This window comes from Equus asinus, chromosome 24 (genome assembly GCF_041296235.1).
Source record: "Equus asinus isolate D_3611 breed Donkey chromosome 24, EquAss-T2T_v2, whole genome shotgun sequence".
NCBI lineage: Eukaryota > Metazoa > Chordata > Mammalia > Perissodactyla > Equidae > Equus > Equus asinus.
In genome coordinates this window covers 57,974,850-57,992,982 of record NC_091813.1, presented here as the reverse complement: position 1 = coordinate 57,992,982, position 18,133 = coordinate 57,974,850, and the positions used below count along the sequence as shown (strand labels likewise).

Here is an 18,133-nt window from a genome sequence, read left to right as displayed (position 1 = left end):
TAAGGTAAGAATAGAATTTCCCCAAGACATTTTACTGGCTTTTTTCTTTCACTTTGTGATGAGTCAAAGCACCCTTTTGTGAATTATCAAGGTTCTGTTTAATGTTTATGGGAAGAAGAGTGGGGATTATTATTAGTTTTGCCTCAAGGAAACCATAAGGAGAATTACCTCTAATCTGTTCCCTGTGTTGATTTATGCATGGCCTTCAATTCACTCCAAATCAATATGAAAAGGGGATCATTTCTTGGTCTACACTTGGAATAAGACGGGAATCTAGAGCTGTACCTACCTCAGTAAAACACCTAGGAGTAAAACAACTATATTTAATTATTTGCAATCCTCTCCTCTTCCATGAAGAACAACTATAACTTTCCCTATCTCCCAAAGCATATATTTTTTTCATTTCTCTGAACTCAATGACCATCCCCCTCAAATATTAATGATTCCATCAGATCATTCCTGAGCATAGGATCCATGTTTCCTGGACATCTCTTCTTTCAGGACCCAAAGGGTCTTCAAACTTAACGTCACCAACACATTTTAAATCGAATTAGTTTTCTACTCCCCAAACCTGCTCCTCTTCCTCAAGATAACGTCAATTTCATCCCTCCTTTACTCCCACCATCACCAGTCACCCAATCTTTTATTGCATCTCTATTCTTTTTGACTCCTCCATTCCCCTCCCAATAACCCACAGTTGCTCAGTCTGCTGCCCTTGACTTCTAATGATAATAAGTATAAAAGTTCATAGTACAAGTTGAGCACTTAGGATGTATCAGACGTGGTGCTGAGCACTTTATATATGTGATCTCATTTAATCCTTACTATACCCTCATGACAGGGACTATTACTACCCCAGTTAAACAACTGGGAGCTGTACTCCAGGTTACAGAGCTAGTATGTGGCAGGCTGAGAGTTTGAATCTAGTTTGAAGCCAGTGCTCTGACCCACTTTTTCCAGCTTGGCAAATTCAACATTTCAATCCTTAGTTTAATGTGTTTACTCTTTAATGAAGCTTTCTCAGTCTCTCCTGTCCTTTCTTCTCCTATGCTCTCAGCATTTTCTACCTATATTTATTATAGTACACATTGTCGTTTATGCATTGGCCCACTTATCAGTTCCTTCAACAAATAAATTATTTTGACAGTATACTCTACCAGCCATAATGCTTGACACAAGTTATCAGCAATAAGCAAGCCTGGACCTGGACTCCTAGAGACCAGTGGGAAAGAAAAACTTTAAGCAAATAACCTCACAAAAATACCATAAAATCCCAGAGGATAAGTGCTATGGAGAAAAACTTTGGGTTCTGTCTCCAGGCATCACATGAGTACCATTGGAGCCACAACTTCAATATTTCTATTTTCCCACTGCTAACTTTTCCCTGAATTTATATGCAGTTGGAGTTGTGTTAATAAATAATAGGAACTGTTGATGTTACGAATTAGATTTCTAGTTTGAAATTAAAATTACCTTGTAGAAATGGAACGGTAAAACTTTCTGGCCTCGTGACAAGAGTTACAGGGACAAGAAGGTAGAAATATTATGAATAAGAAAGACTGGATTTGACCAAAGCTGAGGTTGTCTCAATGTAAATCTCTCAATTCAGGAACACACTCGTTCTATTTGATATAGTATGAGTTTGCAGAGTTCAGAACATAAAGAAACGCTCTATTTAGTCAAACTTTTGCCAGAAGGGAGTTGTTGAGTGAGGGCCTGGAAGGATAACCTGGCACCTAAGACTTCTTGTTACTGCTTGTTGATATATTCTGTTTACCCCTTTTCCATCTGCTGAGTACAAAAAGTTAACAAATGGTATTTACAAAAGCCTATTCAAATGAAACCCCCAACTATGATATTTTAGATCTCAAATTTCATGTGAGATGTACTCAAAGGTTAGTTGCTGCTATAAGATACCTATAATACTTTCAAGCAATTTTAACTTTCTATGTTACATACTTCCAAATTGACAGCAGAAGCCATAATAAATGCTCAAAAAATGACATCCTGGATCAAAATATTGTAACTCAATGACTCACAAAGAATAATATTGAAATATACATTACAGGGGTTTTATCAATAGATACAAAACCTACTTTAGGCTGTAAACAATATTATAAAGAGATTTTACATTGCTCAGACATGTTAGACATTACTAGTAAACTTTTTTTTTGTTTCTGTTGCCTTATGATTCAATTTATTACATTCAAGTGCTTGAATTCACTAATCTTAAAGTTATGAAAAACTATACCAATTTGGAAGTCAGTTTCATTATTAGGGTAACTGAATTTTTAAAAAATACAGCAAACCTAAAAAATATCCATTGGTTCGCCAAAAAGAATGAAGACATTTGTCTCAGTTTAGGGTGCTACACTATAATCATGAATGTCACAGTTGGTGTGCTGGAGTGTCCATGTCTGTGCTCTCTTTACTCATAACATGCAGACAGGTATAGATAGGCATGTAAATCAGATGGTTAATGTTCATATAAGAGTCTGGAGTTTAATGAAGAAAAATGTGATACAAACATACTAAATAGTCAAAATCATTGCTTCAGGAATTGCTTGAATTATCCCTGGAACTTTATACAATATAGAACAGTGGGGTAATTTTCCTTTTCTATTGTAGATATCTCTTCTACAAAAGTAAAGAAGAGTCACAAACATAACCATCCTCAGTTCTGCGGTAGCTTTATTTTTCTTGAAAGTTGCTTAGTAGTTTCACCTTATATTGGGATTTTCATTCCTCATCTATTCCCAAGGATTTTAACTGTTTCATGGCCAACAACATTTATTTTGTACTGAATTCCTCCTCTCCCGAAAGCAAATTTCCTTCTCTTTTGCTCATCAAAAGTAAAACAAAATGAGTTGACTAGACCTGAGGTCTTGACCCATTTGCCCCCTACTCCTCTTACCTACAACCCAATTGACAGATGTTGGAGGAAGCCTGACATTGGGAAATGTTATCAGGGTGCCCTTGGTTCACTCAGAATTATACAAATATAAGATCTTATATTTTTCAATTCTTCCATAGTTCATTCCCTATACGTGCGCATTGTGATAAATTATGCTCATCACAACGCGATGGTGATTTTGGATGAAAGAAGACCTATAACATTTTACTATTGCTATAATTGTACCTGAAATTACACCTCCTTTTACTCATTTCATAAGAACAATATTTTTTAAATTATTTCCACTTTTATTCAATTATTTATAGGGTTTTAATAATTGCAAATTCCAAAATAGTATAGTATGTTTATATATATATAAATATATTTTATAAATATGTAAATTATTAGTATATGTAATATATAAAATATATACATAATTTATAATTCTAAATATAATTTAGAAAAAATTCAACTATCCTGTCATAAAATAACAAGCCTTTCTGAAACTAATAATTTCTGATGACATCAGTAACATAATTGTAATAAAAATAACAAAAATAATCTAAGAATATACAGAGCCAAATTAAAATATTCTATTGCTATTAAGTCAGCATTCAAAATCACTGTAAGGGTATTATTTTAGTTATACAATTTTGTAACATCATACATGCACTTTTTAGAGAAGAAAAAGAAAGGTTTTTCCTGATAGTCATGACTTAAGGACACCAGCCGGCACAAAAACAGGAGCAAGGACGACATCACATTTGTACAGCCCAAACTTAGCACACTGCCTGGCATTTTGTTTTTGCTGAATAAATGAATGAAGAGTATTTTATACTACTTTCACTCATTATAGACAGAGCCAGAGGAGATTCACATTTGGTCCCCTCAAAAAAGTCGAGCTTATACTAAAATTTAAAAAAAGTCTTAGTATTTATTAAATATTTAGTAATGGTAATGACAATAACTTTAAGATTAGCCTTTCAATTAGGCTACTAGATGAATTTTAAACACGGTTAAAGTCAAAGAAAAGCTTTAATTAAATCCTCAAGAGTGCTCTCCCCAAACCACACATTTTCAAACCATGGTCAATATATACTCACCTTAGACTCCGGTAAGGGAAGGAAGCCCACTTAATGCCCACCACAAGTTGGCCTAATTTGGCTGCTCCCATCATGTGACATCTAACCCACAACTCTGGTGAACATGCTTACTTTGTATTTGCTTTCTGATCTGGAAGGGGTGGGAATATGTCCCTTTTTCTTGAAGGTTGTAAAGTGCTTGCACTGAGGACATGGCTTGGTGCTGGAATCAATGCGGCCAAGTTCCAAGAAGTACTTATATTTGATGGAGTCTTCATGCGTTAAGTTATAGATAACCGTTGTTTCTTCCAGGAACTCAAAACATTCTGTGATAGGGCATTTGATTTCTACTTGGCCAAGTTGTACCTGTGTGAGAGAGCAGATGGGAGAGGGAAAAAAAAGGCACTGGTTATTAAGTTTCTCTTTTTTTTCTTTTTTCATTCAGTATTGCCTATTCATAATCACAGTAAAGGATTATCTGTCATTTTTCATGATTCCTAACATCATAAATGGTAATTAGTATGATACCTATATTAGCAGTACCAAAATAATTAATCACTATATAATGTTTCCAAAATGATTTATAGCATGTTTAAACATTCTCTATCATTATATTCGTGAACTTACGTGGACCTAAGCCACAGGCTTAAGGAAGAAAATTAAACCAATCACAACAACGTAAAAAAATAATCCTTATGAGATCTGGCTACTACTGAGTTCTAAAATTACTGAGGTAATTTATAAGGTGAATTTCTTCAAAGGACCACAGAGATAGATTAGGGGAGACAAGAAGAATATATTGGAATGCTATATTTAGCATTTGGTATGGGATTCTAGATATGGCTAGCATTAAAGATTACAGTCTAAGATTAAAGCACAAAATGTGGACACAACTAAATTTTAAAATATGAAGAAAGTAAACTACTTTGAAATATGGAGAACCTAGAATGTTTGCCATAAGTAGCAACCAAGAACTCTTTATATTCATGGCATCATAATCTCTTTTGGCCCATCCTAACGTAGCAGAGGGAGGCAGTGAAAGCTCCGAACGGCAACCAGTGCTAAACCATTTCTTTCTCACTTGGGCGAACCTGACATTCTGAGCAGGCAAAACATGTTGACCCTTTGAGGACTGAGGCAGGAATGGGGAAAAGCCACATGGTCTGGGAAAAGAAAAATGGCACCACAAGGAGCAAGTAAAAAAAACCATAAACTCATAGTAACTTCTAACTTTGCTGTTTACCTGGCACAGACTTGAGGAAAGAGAGTTAAGAAGCTATAGGCTGAAGGATGCATGGGAAGGATATACATAATACCAGTAGAGGACATGAGCCAGACTGATAAAGGGATGAAAGAGTCTGGCTTTGGATAAACCTCCTTCTTCATACCGACCTGCTGAAAGTGTAAATTATTAACATAATTTTATGCTACTATTGTACAAAACATGGTCCAGAGAGATTTTTCAAATATTAACCCAAAGCAAGTTTTTTCCACTTTTCTTGATGAGTCTGCTTATAGTTACAATCAGATTTTATTACAATTATTACAGTTATGATAATGTTATTATAACCCAAATAATGTTTTGCAATAAATTTTTTCCAGTTACAGCTCACGACAGAAGTCCTCAGAAGATTGTTAAATAGAAGCCATGTGTGACATTATAAGAAACTGGCTTAATGAAGAATATAAAATATTTAAAAAATTAATACGTTTCCTCTTTTAACATTCTGTTGACATTTATCAAGCCTGATTCTGAGCCAGGTCCTGGGGTGAGGCACTGAAGCTTTACACATGCCCATCAATAAAGAGGCAATCGTGATACAAAGCAGTGAGTGTCCCAACGGGGAGAGTACAGGGTGTCAAGTGAGGCTACTGGGGGGTGCTGGGTGACCTCACACTTGGGAGGGTCAATAAAGGCTTCTTGGAAGAAGTGAGGTTTCAAGTTGAGATCTTAAGATTAGTAGGACTTACTCAAACAAGGGTGAAGGTGTTTCCAGCAGACAGAAGATACAACATGGGCAAAGGTCTGGAAGTAACAGAGCATAGTACACTACAGCAGGGATACTCATGTTTTTCCCACATCCCAGGTGGATCAAATGTGCACTGCCCTAAGGTCCCTGCATCCTAACTTAAGATGACAGCCTTAGAGAGACTGAAAGATGAGCAGTATGACTGGAGAACAAAGTGGGCCAAAGAGAAAGATAGGGCTGTATGGATGAACTGAGATCAGAGCATGAAGCCTCTTAGGAGTCTGGACTATATTCCTATGAAAACAGAAAACTTCGGTTTTCAGCATGTGAAAGACAATTTCTTTTCATTCCACAAAGAAAGAGCTGACCTGGGCCAACTCAAGTGACTTGTTTATTGGGGAGCAGTCTAGTTTAGGGGGTAAGAGCCGCAATTTTTTACTCCCAGGTCAATGTTTTAATCTAGCTTCCCTCACCTATAAGTTTATTTATTTTAGCTAAATAAATGATAACAATGGAAGCAGTAACTTCACAGGTGCCAAGGAACAGTCCGGTCTTATAAAAATGGAATGCAGGTTAGGGAACAGAGCAACCCAAGGCAGCTCAAGGGGGCAGGTTATCCTGTCACTCCTTCAGCAGTGGGTGTTCACTGCCTCACCACATGCCTTGCAGATAAGATTCAACCAAATACTGTGTCTTCCTCTTCAGTGTTTCTCAAATCTGCCTGCAACCTGTTCCATTTCCATAGAACACGCAATTTCCTTACACTTTAATACTCTTTGCGTTTTGCCTATTCTATATCTTCTCTTCTTTCCGAAAGCTTCAAAATCCCTACCCGACTACACTGAGCCAAATGGTCTCACTTATTAAATGACAGAAGCAATATGATCATACTCCCTCATCTTCCCACTACCAACTCTCCCAATCTCTGTCTGTCCCCATCTTTTCTGTCTTCCTTCCTTTTACAGAATAGGGCCTGAATCTACTTCCAGGACAACTGCATGAGTCTCTTACGGTGTTTGTTGAGAACTCAAGTTTCCTGGCCCACCCCAGACCTACAAAATTTGAATCATTGCTGGTAAGCTAGTAACTGACAGTTTGGAACAAGTACTCATCCAATCCTTTGAATTACTCATACTTCTTCATACTAACAATATCCCCTTTTTATAATAAAATGCTACTCATGACCTATGCAACTCTTGACCTCTACATGGCTATCTTTTTCAGAATAATTTCCTCAAAAGACCACCAGCAAACAGCTAACATGGTTAAGCAAAGTGCATTCATTTATTTACGCAACAAGATTTATATTTCATCAACTCAAAGATACATCTTTTCAACATCTTAATATCTCAAAAGTCAAGATTGTCTTACAATCAATAGCCTTTAGCATTGTGCCATAGTTTAACTTGCAGTGTTTTACTTTCTTGGTTGCCCATACTATAATGCTGCATCTTACAATTGATCACGTCTCAGATTTCAATGAAATGTGGCTTTTGTGAGTTAGGCACTGGGATGGACTCCGGAGAGATGAGGAGAGAGAGACACAGGGCTTCTAGTGGAGGAAATGTATGATAAACTAGTAAATAGGCCAGGTGGGTTGTAATCAGTGCTACGAAGGAACTACACATCAGGGAAGGTATCTCTGAGGAGCTGACAACTTGAACTGAGAACTAAATGTCCTGTCATGCAGAGAACTTGGGGAAGAGACTGCAGGCAAAGGAAACAAGGACAATGGTCCCAAGGCAGAAGATGCCTGATATGCCTGGGTTCAGTGAACAGAACTGAGTGACTGACACACATACTAAGTGAGGCAGAACATGCAGACCGTGTTGGATACGAAGTGTGGATTGTATTCCAAGTTCAATGTGAATCACTGACTGGTTTTATGAGGAATAGTGACATACCTTGATTTACATTTTAAAAAATCATTCAGGATTTTCCTGGAGAATAGGCTGTGGAAGGAAAAAAGTGGAGACTGGGAGAATAGTAGAACTCTGGATTGCACATGTTCTTCCAACCAGCAGCATATGACTGTTCCAGTTGTCCAGGCAGTAAAGGACGGAAGACTGAACTAGGTAGCAAGAGGTGGCCAGATCTGGGGTGCATTTTGGAAGGGGAACCCATGGGGTTTGGTGATGGACCAGGCATGAAGGATGAAGCAAAGAGAGGGACCCAGGATGACTCCAGGTTTTTGGCCTGAATAATTTGATGATTGGCAGGTGCTACTTACTGAGAAGTTTCGAATAACATATAATTTACATGGATATGTGGTATTTGCTGGAAATGATTCACTGCAAATTTATTATAGTAACAAGAATAAAGATCATTAATTCATCCAAAAAACATACATTGAGCTTCTACAATATTACAGGTAAAGGATATAAAGGTCCAGGATATAAAGTAGCTTAAGCCATGAATCTTGCCTTCATGGAACTTGAGACTACAACAATTAAATTTAAATTTGTGTTGATAGCCTCTTCTAGCAACTTGGGATTTGATGGTACTAATTCATTTAATATTTTAGCCAATGTTTAAAAATTTTTTTATTAGGGATAATCATAAACACTTACAAAAGTTGGCAGAGTTGTATTATGAAAGCTTAAATATTCATTTTCCAGCTTCAACAATTATCCACTCTGCCAATCTTGTTTTTTCTGTGCCCTGACTCATATGGCCCTGCCATATTATTTGAAGCAAATACCCAGACATCATATCATTTCGTTCATAAATATTTCAGTAGGGGTCTAAAGAAAAAAGAAGTCTTTTAAAAAACATAACTATGATACCAAATATCTCCCAAAATGATAATTCTTTAATATCAATTTAACAGTTTAAATAATGTGTCATCTAACTTCAGTTCACAGAATTTTATGTACTTAATATACTTAAAACAAAGTTATTTTAAATTTCTGTTGCGTTCAATGCTAATACCACTATTTATCAACGAAAAATGTGCTCTCCAATTCTCTGAACAAAAACATGCCCATTCTTGTAAAACAAAATTACTTAACTCTAAAACAACCTCCAAGGGCGTTAGTAAGAAACACTATTACCCACTTAGTGCTCAAGCTAGATGGCTAATTTGCCACCTGGGAGAACCCAGAAGTAATTTAGCGACACAAGTGAGAGAGACCTAAGGAAAAGTGGCAGATTAAGTAATTAAATCCTCCAAAGAAAAGGACAGGGAAAGTATAAACTTTGGACTTTGAAGCTCAATTTATCCAATTCAGTCGTGGTTTTAAGTGTTGCTCATCATAGTCTACACAGTGCCAAAGCTTTTGTTCACTTGATACCAAGGGATTTCAGATTTCCTCTTTCCTTAAAAATGGAACATGTCAGTATGGCAAAAGAGAAGAGAATACCACAACAAAAGCAATAACAACAATCACGAAATGTATATGGCATCTCCTAAGCCAACCCGAGCACTCTTCCAGTCCTTTCTGTACATGAATTACTTTGTGGAACACCATAGAAGCAGATTCATTTTCAGGTTCATGGATTTACCCATAACTTTCTCATCAGTGATTATAGGAAGGTGGCTGCTTTACTGATAAATAGGCATTTTTGTTTACTCAGCAGCTATTACAGAGCATTGTGCTAGATCTCTTTGAATTAAAAAAAAAAAAAAAAAACTAATGAAAAACATCAGGCCAAATATCCCAGAAGTTCTCTCAACCCCAAGGAAGATAAATATAAAGAAAATCACACCCAGGAACATCAAGTACCAAATACAAACAAAGTATCTTACAAGCAACAGAGGAAAAATTTATATTCCCACATAAAACACTTCAGCCCCAGGTGCCTTGCTGGTAAATTCCACGGAGAATTGAAGGATGAAATAACACCAGTATTACACAACTACTCTTAGAAAATAAGGATTTTTAAAAGGGGGGGCGGGAGAGCACTGCTCAAGGTGTTTTATGAGGCCAGATTAATCCTGATACTAAAGCCTGATAATGACATTGAAAGAAAGTAAAATTACTGATGGACCTCTTCATAAATATAGATGCAAAAATCCTAAACAAAATATTAGCCAACCAACTGAACGATACATAAAAAAGATAATCTATCATGATCAAAGAGAGTTTATTTCAAGAATGCAAGGTTGGTTTAACATTCAAAAATCAATTGATATAATTCACACATTAACAAAATAAAGGAGAAAAATCAAATGATTACCTCAATATAAAAAGGAAAAGTATCTGATAAGTTCAACATTCATTCATGCTAAAATCTTAGCAAACTAAGAAGAGATGAAAACCTCCTTAATCTGATAAACAGTATCTACAAGAAAACCTACAGTAAACATCATACTCAATGGTGAAATATTAAAAGCTTTCTTCTTGAGATTGGAAAGAGGCAAGTATGCACTGCCACCATTATTCAACATTGACTATATAGCTCACAGTCAATGCAAGAAGAGAAAAAGAGAAATGAAAATAAAACAATTGGAAATGAAGATATAAAATACCCCATTTCTTGCAGATTGCATAATTATGTATGCAGAAAATCCAAAATAATCTACAAACTATTAGAATTAGTAAGTGAATTTAGCGAGTTTGGTCAATACACAAATACCAAATAGGTCAATACACAAAAATCAATATACTTCTATATACTAGTAACAAGCAGTTTGAAAATAATATTTAAGAAATATCATTTAGAGCAATATCAAAAACATAAAGTATGAAGAAATCCAACAAAAGATGTACAATATTGCTACACAGAGATATTTGAAATATTTTTGAGAAAATGAAAAGAAGCAAATGAATGGAGGGATACATCAGGTTCTTGAATTGGAAGACTCAATATAGTAAACATGTAAATCCAGGTCATATTGATCTAAGGCGATTTCAAAAAAATTTCCTGCAGTTTTCTCCTTTATTTTTAGGGGAAGGTGGGTTCAAAATTACAAGCTGATTCTAAAATACATATGGGAAAAATAAAAAACAAAAAAATAAAATAAAACACATATAGATGGTCATGATACTCCTGATGTAGAAAAACAAAGTAGTAAGACTTGTTCTACAAGATACAACATGAAGCATAAAGCTACAGAAATTACAATGGTGTGTCTCTGGTACAAAGACAGATAAGGATAGATAACAGGACAACAGAATAGAAAAGAGAGCAGAAAAGAACCACTTACATATGGATGCTAGATGTATTGACGCTATAGAGCAGTGGGGAGGATGGGTTTGTTTTTTTCCCAATAAATTGTGTTGCATCACTTAAATATCCATTAAAAATCTGTCTTAACTTCTACCTCAAATTGGGTAGATTGTAGCTATAATTACAAAAGGGGAAACAATAAAGCTTCTAAAGATGATCAAGAAGAATATCTTCATGACCTTGAGAAAGTGGAAGATTTCTTACACATGACACTAAAAACACTCACCATAAAAAACGTGATAAATTGGAATAAATAAAACTTAAATGTCTGTTCATCAACAGATACTGTTAAGAGAATGAAAATGCAAATTAGAATGGGAGAAGATATTTGCAATAAGTGAAGGATAAGGGTGTGTTTATCCAGACTATATAAAGAACCCCTCAATAAGATCAACCAGATCAACAAGAAAAAAGCAGACAAACAACCCAACAGAAAAATGGTCAAGGCACTTCCCAAAAGAGGATGTCCAAATGATCAATAAACATATAAAAGTGTGCTGAACTTCATCAGTTATCAGGGAAATGAACATTAAAACCACAATGACATACAATTTTGAAGGAATTAATTGAGTTTGCATAGTACTTAAAGATTCAGCAAAATAATATTAAATAGAATAATAACAATACAATTAATGTAGCATTTATGTTCTATACAATCAAGCCAAATGTATCTTTCTACATACAATCACCTCTTTATGTTACTTAAACTTCTTTCCTCTTTCCTCTCTAACTGAACTTTCATGCCCCCTTATCCACTTAATTTTAAAATTTTTAATTCACTTTCTCAAGTAAGGTCATAAATTCTCAGAGTTCAAAACCATGAAGTACAAAGATATAAATTAGCAAGGCTCTCTTTTACAACTCTTTTCCATCCATCCCACCAAATGGTTGCTGTTTCCTTTAAGAAACTTTTTACACATCTATAAGAAATGCAAATATAACTATTTTGTCCCTTTCTGACCCAAATGTTAGCAAATAATATTCACCTTATTTTCTTTACTTAACCATATATTGTGGAGATATTTTTATATCACATATGTCGAGTTTCCTTGTTTTTTGTTACTTTTTAATAACTGCTAGTATTCCACTGTACTATAAGCAGTCTTATTTCCCACATTGATGCACATTTAGATTGTTTCTAGCATATATTTTGCTATGGCTAATAATGCCACAGCGAATAAACTTATACATAAATTATCCATATAAACTTATACATAAATTATATACACGTGTGCAAGTATATCACTAAGATAAATTCCCCAGACTAAAATTGTTAGATCAAAGGGAACATGCTTGTACTTTTAATGGACAAGCCCAGTTTGCTCTCAATTAGATAATTACATATTTTTAAAAACCTCACAGTGAAGATGCAACAATGAGGTACAAAAGGAATAATGTGTGAATGCTTACGATACAGTTTTATCCAATAGGTGAAGTGCATATTCAAATGTGGGAATCCAAAGGGTAATAAATGTTTCTTCCTTAATTTGAAAGAATTATAAGCCCAATCCAATTTTTCTTCTTGAAATGCATGCTGAGATGTATTATCAGATGGTAAGCAAACAATTTTTTAGGATTCAATAGCTTCTCTTGATTCTTTAAGAAGATAATTCCAAAATTCTGATCAATCCCTAAAGAATATTAGTATGAAGAGATTTTTCAATGCAAATTACTATTTAGACTGAAAGAGAAAAGTGTAATGTATGCTCAGATAAACAGAATGAGTACATATTCATTTAATTATGATAGAATTTACTCTTTGAAAGGCAGAAATTTTATAAGAGACCAGATATTTGGTTACACCTTAGAGAGGGAAATATTTCTAAAAGAAAAATTTTGGGTTTACTTCGCTTAAATGTTATCCATTCTTTTTTTCCACCTTTATGTCAATCTAAATCAGATATTCCAATTTTTTAAAACCAGAAAATAAAGACACTACATAGGTAATTTATGAAAAGAATCCCAAAACGGGAATCAGATACCAGGTTCTGGAGCTGTTTATGTGGTTTTGTGTCCTTGAGTTTCAGGAACACACACAACCAACTCTCTCAGAGATGGACTAATTCACCTTTAGGATTTCACGCTTGCTCTGAAATTGTATTATAAGACGTGCTCTTACAAGCTTACTTACAAAAAGACCGAACTGCACTTAAGCTCTCTAAAGCTTAGTTTTAACTAAAAAAGCTGTAGAGCGTAGGAGTTAAAAGATTCCAGAGTCAAACTGGCTGTGCCCCTCACTACTCGTTCCTTCATCTCTCCCTTGTCCAGCATCTGCAACTGTAAAATTCCATCTGGTTGGAATATACCAACCACACTGGGTTGTTTAGAGGACTGTATGAGTTTTTATGTAAAATACCAGGAACTGTACCTGGCAGACCTGGCAGATAGGGAATACTCCATAAAAGTTTGCTAATACTTATCTTCCTTGATACTTAGAAAGCAGTATTTCACAAAATTAATTTTAGAAATTAAAAACTCTTTTAAGCTTATTTCTTACTTGAGAACATTGAAAATTCTGCATTCATAATTCAGCATTCTCATTCATAATTCAGTGTTCTTCCTCCAAAAGCATATACTTAAAGGAAGATAGATAAAAGTACCAATTACACGAATATACTGTATTCCAGTAAGTAGGACTGAATGCTGAGGTACATAAGAAAAATAAATCATATACCTTTACATCGAAAGTGCCCCCATTTTCTTATAAAATTAACCAAGAACGGAAATACAGACATATAAATGTGGAAATATAGATACATAGGTCACAATAACGGACATGAAATGACATTGGAAATATTTTTAGTTCAGCCAGTATCACAGGCTGATAATTAGCATTACTCTAGTGAGAGAGGGAAGCCTTAAAATTTCTTTTTTTTACCAAGTTTAATTTCAATAAAAAGGGCCAAACGAAAATTTCAGATGCCAGAAATAACTTTAAGCTTTAAAAACTTTTATAGAACCTACAAAAACCTTCTATAACTTCTCTCTCTCTTCATTGGTTTCTTTCCCTTGACCTTCAAAATATGCTTAAATATCCTAAAAATGACAAAAGCAAACAAAACTGAAAGCCATTGGTGATTTAGTTATGGAAAACTATTCGGCCCTTCCACAAATCATAGTAAATTCTCTTAACACCCCTGAAAAGTGAAACAAGAAAGTAAAATTTTGCAATGCGAGGGGATTTTGAGGACTTATGAGTAGGCAAATTAGTGCCCTTGACCCAAGCATGGGCACACAAAGCAACAGATTCAGGGAAAATTATTGCAAAATGGACATGTTGGCCCAGAAGAGTAATCTCGTATTTCCCCAAATGCGTTCCCTGTCTTTGGCAAGGTGTTTTTAATTCTCTCTTGGGCCCTATAGGATATGTTTACCCACTCATCTTGGTAAGGGATCTTCAAATTCTTGAAGACAGCTATGAGGTCCCTTTAGTCTTTTCTTCAAGGAAAACACCTCCACTTCTTGAACTACTCCTCACATATTGTTTGAAGTGTTTCCTTCTTCCTAGCTTTACTAGTTTATAAAAGTGTGACACTCAGAAACCAAAACCATCATGCAGGTGTGGTCCAGCCACTGGGGAGATAGGATTATCCTCAACCACAGTAAAACCTGAAAGAAAGGAAAATGAAAAGAAAAAAAGCTCCCAGGAATGATAAATTACCAAAATTAACCCAGGAAGAAGTGGAAAACTTGAATGGGCCAATTACAATAAAAGACATTTGTTTATGGCTTCTTCTATGAAAGCATCTATTTGCTAGGTTTTCACCTCTATTGCAACTGAATATTCTCTTATTGTCTTCCCTCTGTCTCTCTGTAGTTTTCTCTCTTTTCTCATCTTGTCTATTTTTCTCACCTTGTCTCTTTGTCTTGTCTACTTTTACTTTCTTGATCCTTAAATCAGGCTTCTAAAAGAATTAATCTTTTATTTCTTAAAATAATCAGCTTTTGGACTCGCTTATCCTTTATATTGCTTTTTTTCTTTAATTTTTGCTTTTCTTTCTTTTGGTTTTCATCTTTAGCATTATCCTTTTTGTGCTTTTATTTGTTTCATTTTGTTATTCTTTTCCTAGTTTCTTAAGATGATTCCTTAATCCCTTTGGCTTCTGCTTTTACTCTGTAGTAATGAATACAGTTTTTTCTATGTTCCAAAGATTTGGCATGAAATGTTCTCTCTTCATCATTTTCTAGGCAGGTTATAATCTGTTTTCATTTTTTATTTAAGTGTTTCTTAATTTCTATGCAGTTAAAATATTTTTGGTGACTTTTTGTATTATTTGTTTTCAACTTTACTTGATTACAAATAGAGTAAATGAATAATTTAATCTTAATTTAAAAAATATTAAGGTTTTATTTCTAGCCAATTATTTACTATTTAAAAAAATGGTTCTTGAATATTAAAATTTTTTACTCTAATCAACAGATGTAAGAGTCTATATAGATTTCAATTAAATCACAGCTTTGATGGTTTAAGCCAATTTCTCTATGAGCTTATCAATGATCTACTCGATCTGATTCTGAAAGAGGAGTACTGAAATTGCTTACTATAATTTTTTTCCAATTATCTTTGCACTTCTACTTTATATATTTTTGGTTTATATATTTAACTGCAATGTTGCCTGGTGCATACAGGTTTATGACATATCTTCATAAATTGTCTTCCCCCTACTTGGCAGTTTTACAATTAAATTCCACCTTTACCTCATCAGAAATTAATACCGCCACTTCTTCCCTCTTTAATTGGCATTTTTCTCCTATGACTTTGCTCGTTTCTTCTCATTTCAACTTCTTTTTAAATCACTTTGCTGTAAATGATTCTATGGACTAGTTTCCACTCAATACACAAATATTTACTCAGTGCCCACCATGGGCAAGGCACTCTACTAGCTATAGTAAATTTTTTTTTTCACATGTGTCGTCTGAACTACAGTAGATGAGAGATCCAGAACTGACAGCAAAACCAGTAAGCAAAACTTTGGATTGGTCTTGAAAACAAGACAGGGATACTAAGAAATATGGGTATAGGATTCTACTTATCAAAACTGAGTTACGAACATAATTTACGTTTGTTTCGGAATACGCTTGATAGTCTCAGTTTATATCCTATACCACGGCACTAGTGAATTCTGGGCTTTGTCCTCCCCCTTTGTAGTGTGCAGTGGAGAAATCAGCCACGTCCTAAGTACACTAAACCCTTTGGGAATCCCATCCCACACAGCGCTGCCGTCATCTCGGCTAATTCACAGAAAGTAATGTTCTTTTTATGGAGCTAATGTCAAAATAGTTTTAAAAAAATCCCAAAACCTTTCCTCTTGAAAATTCTTTAGCAAATAGAACAACAAAATCACTCCTTACGATACTACTCGTAAACCTGGAGGTAGTCCAAGTTTGATGCTTAAAAAATACATGTTCTATATTTTTACTCACAACCATTTAAATGTTTTTTTCTTTTTCCTACAGATTTTGGTCTTTCAGTATTGGCAAGCATCGATGCTTTCCTAGACCTTAAACCAAGTTAACATGGATCTTTAACTTAAAAAGAGCAATTTCAACAGAGCCTTTTCATGCCGAAACAAAGTACCTTTGTGCACCAGCCACCCAGTTCTAGGAATAGATTGCTAATTACCTGGAGTTTACAGATTTAATAAAGAAAAATGTAATTACCTTCTCTCTGGCTTCTAGTCATTATTTCCAGATATAAAAGACTGTTTAGCGTAGAATGACCAAATTTGCTCAGTGTATTTAAATATGAAAAGAGAAAATATATATACATTTTCCAAAAGCTGTCTTCTCTTTTTGACGTTTGAATTCGAATACTTCCAAAGCAGGGAGAAATCTTATTCCAGGAGTATAGCAATCTCTTTTAAAAGTAGGACTGGGACAGAGAGGTGTTCAAAAAAGACTTGCATGGTGAATAGAATATACTATAAACTCTTACTGAAAAGTCTTTTGATTAGATTGAAAAAGGACTGGCATATGCAGTGCTAAATGTCTTGATGTACTGCAAATACCTTTTAGAAAATCGTACTCTGCTTCAACTGAGCTTTTTCATTTCTTTCGGTGACTCCGATACAATGAAAACCTCTTGACTCCACTAATGGCCATAAAGTAAATACTGCTCATGTACTAGAACAGAGATAGGTCAAACATGCGGTTTTTGATCGAAATAATTCACTTAAGAAAACTAGCTAAGATAAAGTATAGAGGAAGACAGTAAGATACAGACCACATCAGAAGACTGTGAGCTACCTGGAAATAGTAGAACCCATCACAATATTTTAACAGAGTTAATAATCCTAAGTAAAATCGAAAATCAAGTTGTTTTTAAAAACTTTTATACCTTTGACTTATAAACCAAACATAGGTACAAGTATAATGGGAAAATAACACAATTTAAACGTTTTTATATAGTATTTGTATAGTTCCACAAATTTTTATATACACCGTACTTGTATACTGTATACTTTATATACTAAACACTTTACATATACTAATAGTATTTTGTATTGGTATTATTTCCAGTTTTATTATACGCTTTTATCTCTTTTTATATCAAATTACACAATAAATTTTCCATAATGCATATTCTAGAAATCAAATCCTTTTGGAATTACACAGAGTGTATATATATCCGGAGATCCAACCTGGGTCCTGAAATCATTTTTTGTGTGTTGCTCACCTGTGTATTGTTGGTGGCAGAGATGCCAAGATTTCATCATATACCTAAATGGGTGCTGGACTAAAAAAGGGAAGTTAAGATAAATAAGTAACCTATCAGTTGTATTAATAATAGTACAAATGATGTCATGTTCATTCAACAATTCATTTAATAAATACTTACTACGTCCCAGGCACTATTACTCTTTGCATGTAAAAATAATGCTACTATACTATTGGCACATCACGGTTCTTTTGTATTTGTTTTAATGTTTTTCATCCAGTGAGAGAGAGAGATTTGGGCTATTATGTCAATCACATACCCATCTGGTCTTCCACAGGGTCAAGGGTCACCCAGGAAA

At 34.6% G+C, this 18,133-nt stretch overlaps 1 protein-coding gene across 1 annotated transcript in view; it reads right to left on the bottom strand.

The window, feature by feature from the left end:
- Positions 1-18,133, bottom strand: part of RNF217 (ring finger protein 217) — a 111,723-nt gene that overhangs the window by 30,605 nt on the left and 62,985 nt on the right. The window contains exon 2 of the mRNA XM_044757202.2: positions 4,108-4,341. Coding sequence (XP_044613137.1) covers positions 4,108-4,341 — 234 coding nt within the window. The remainder of the gene's footprint in view (positions 1-4,107; positions 4,342-18,133) is intronic.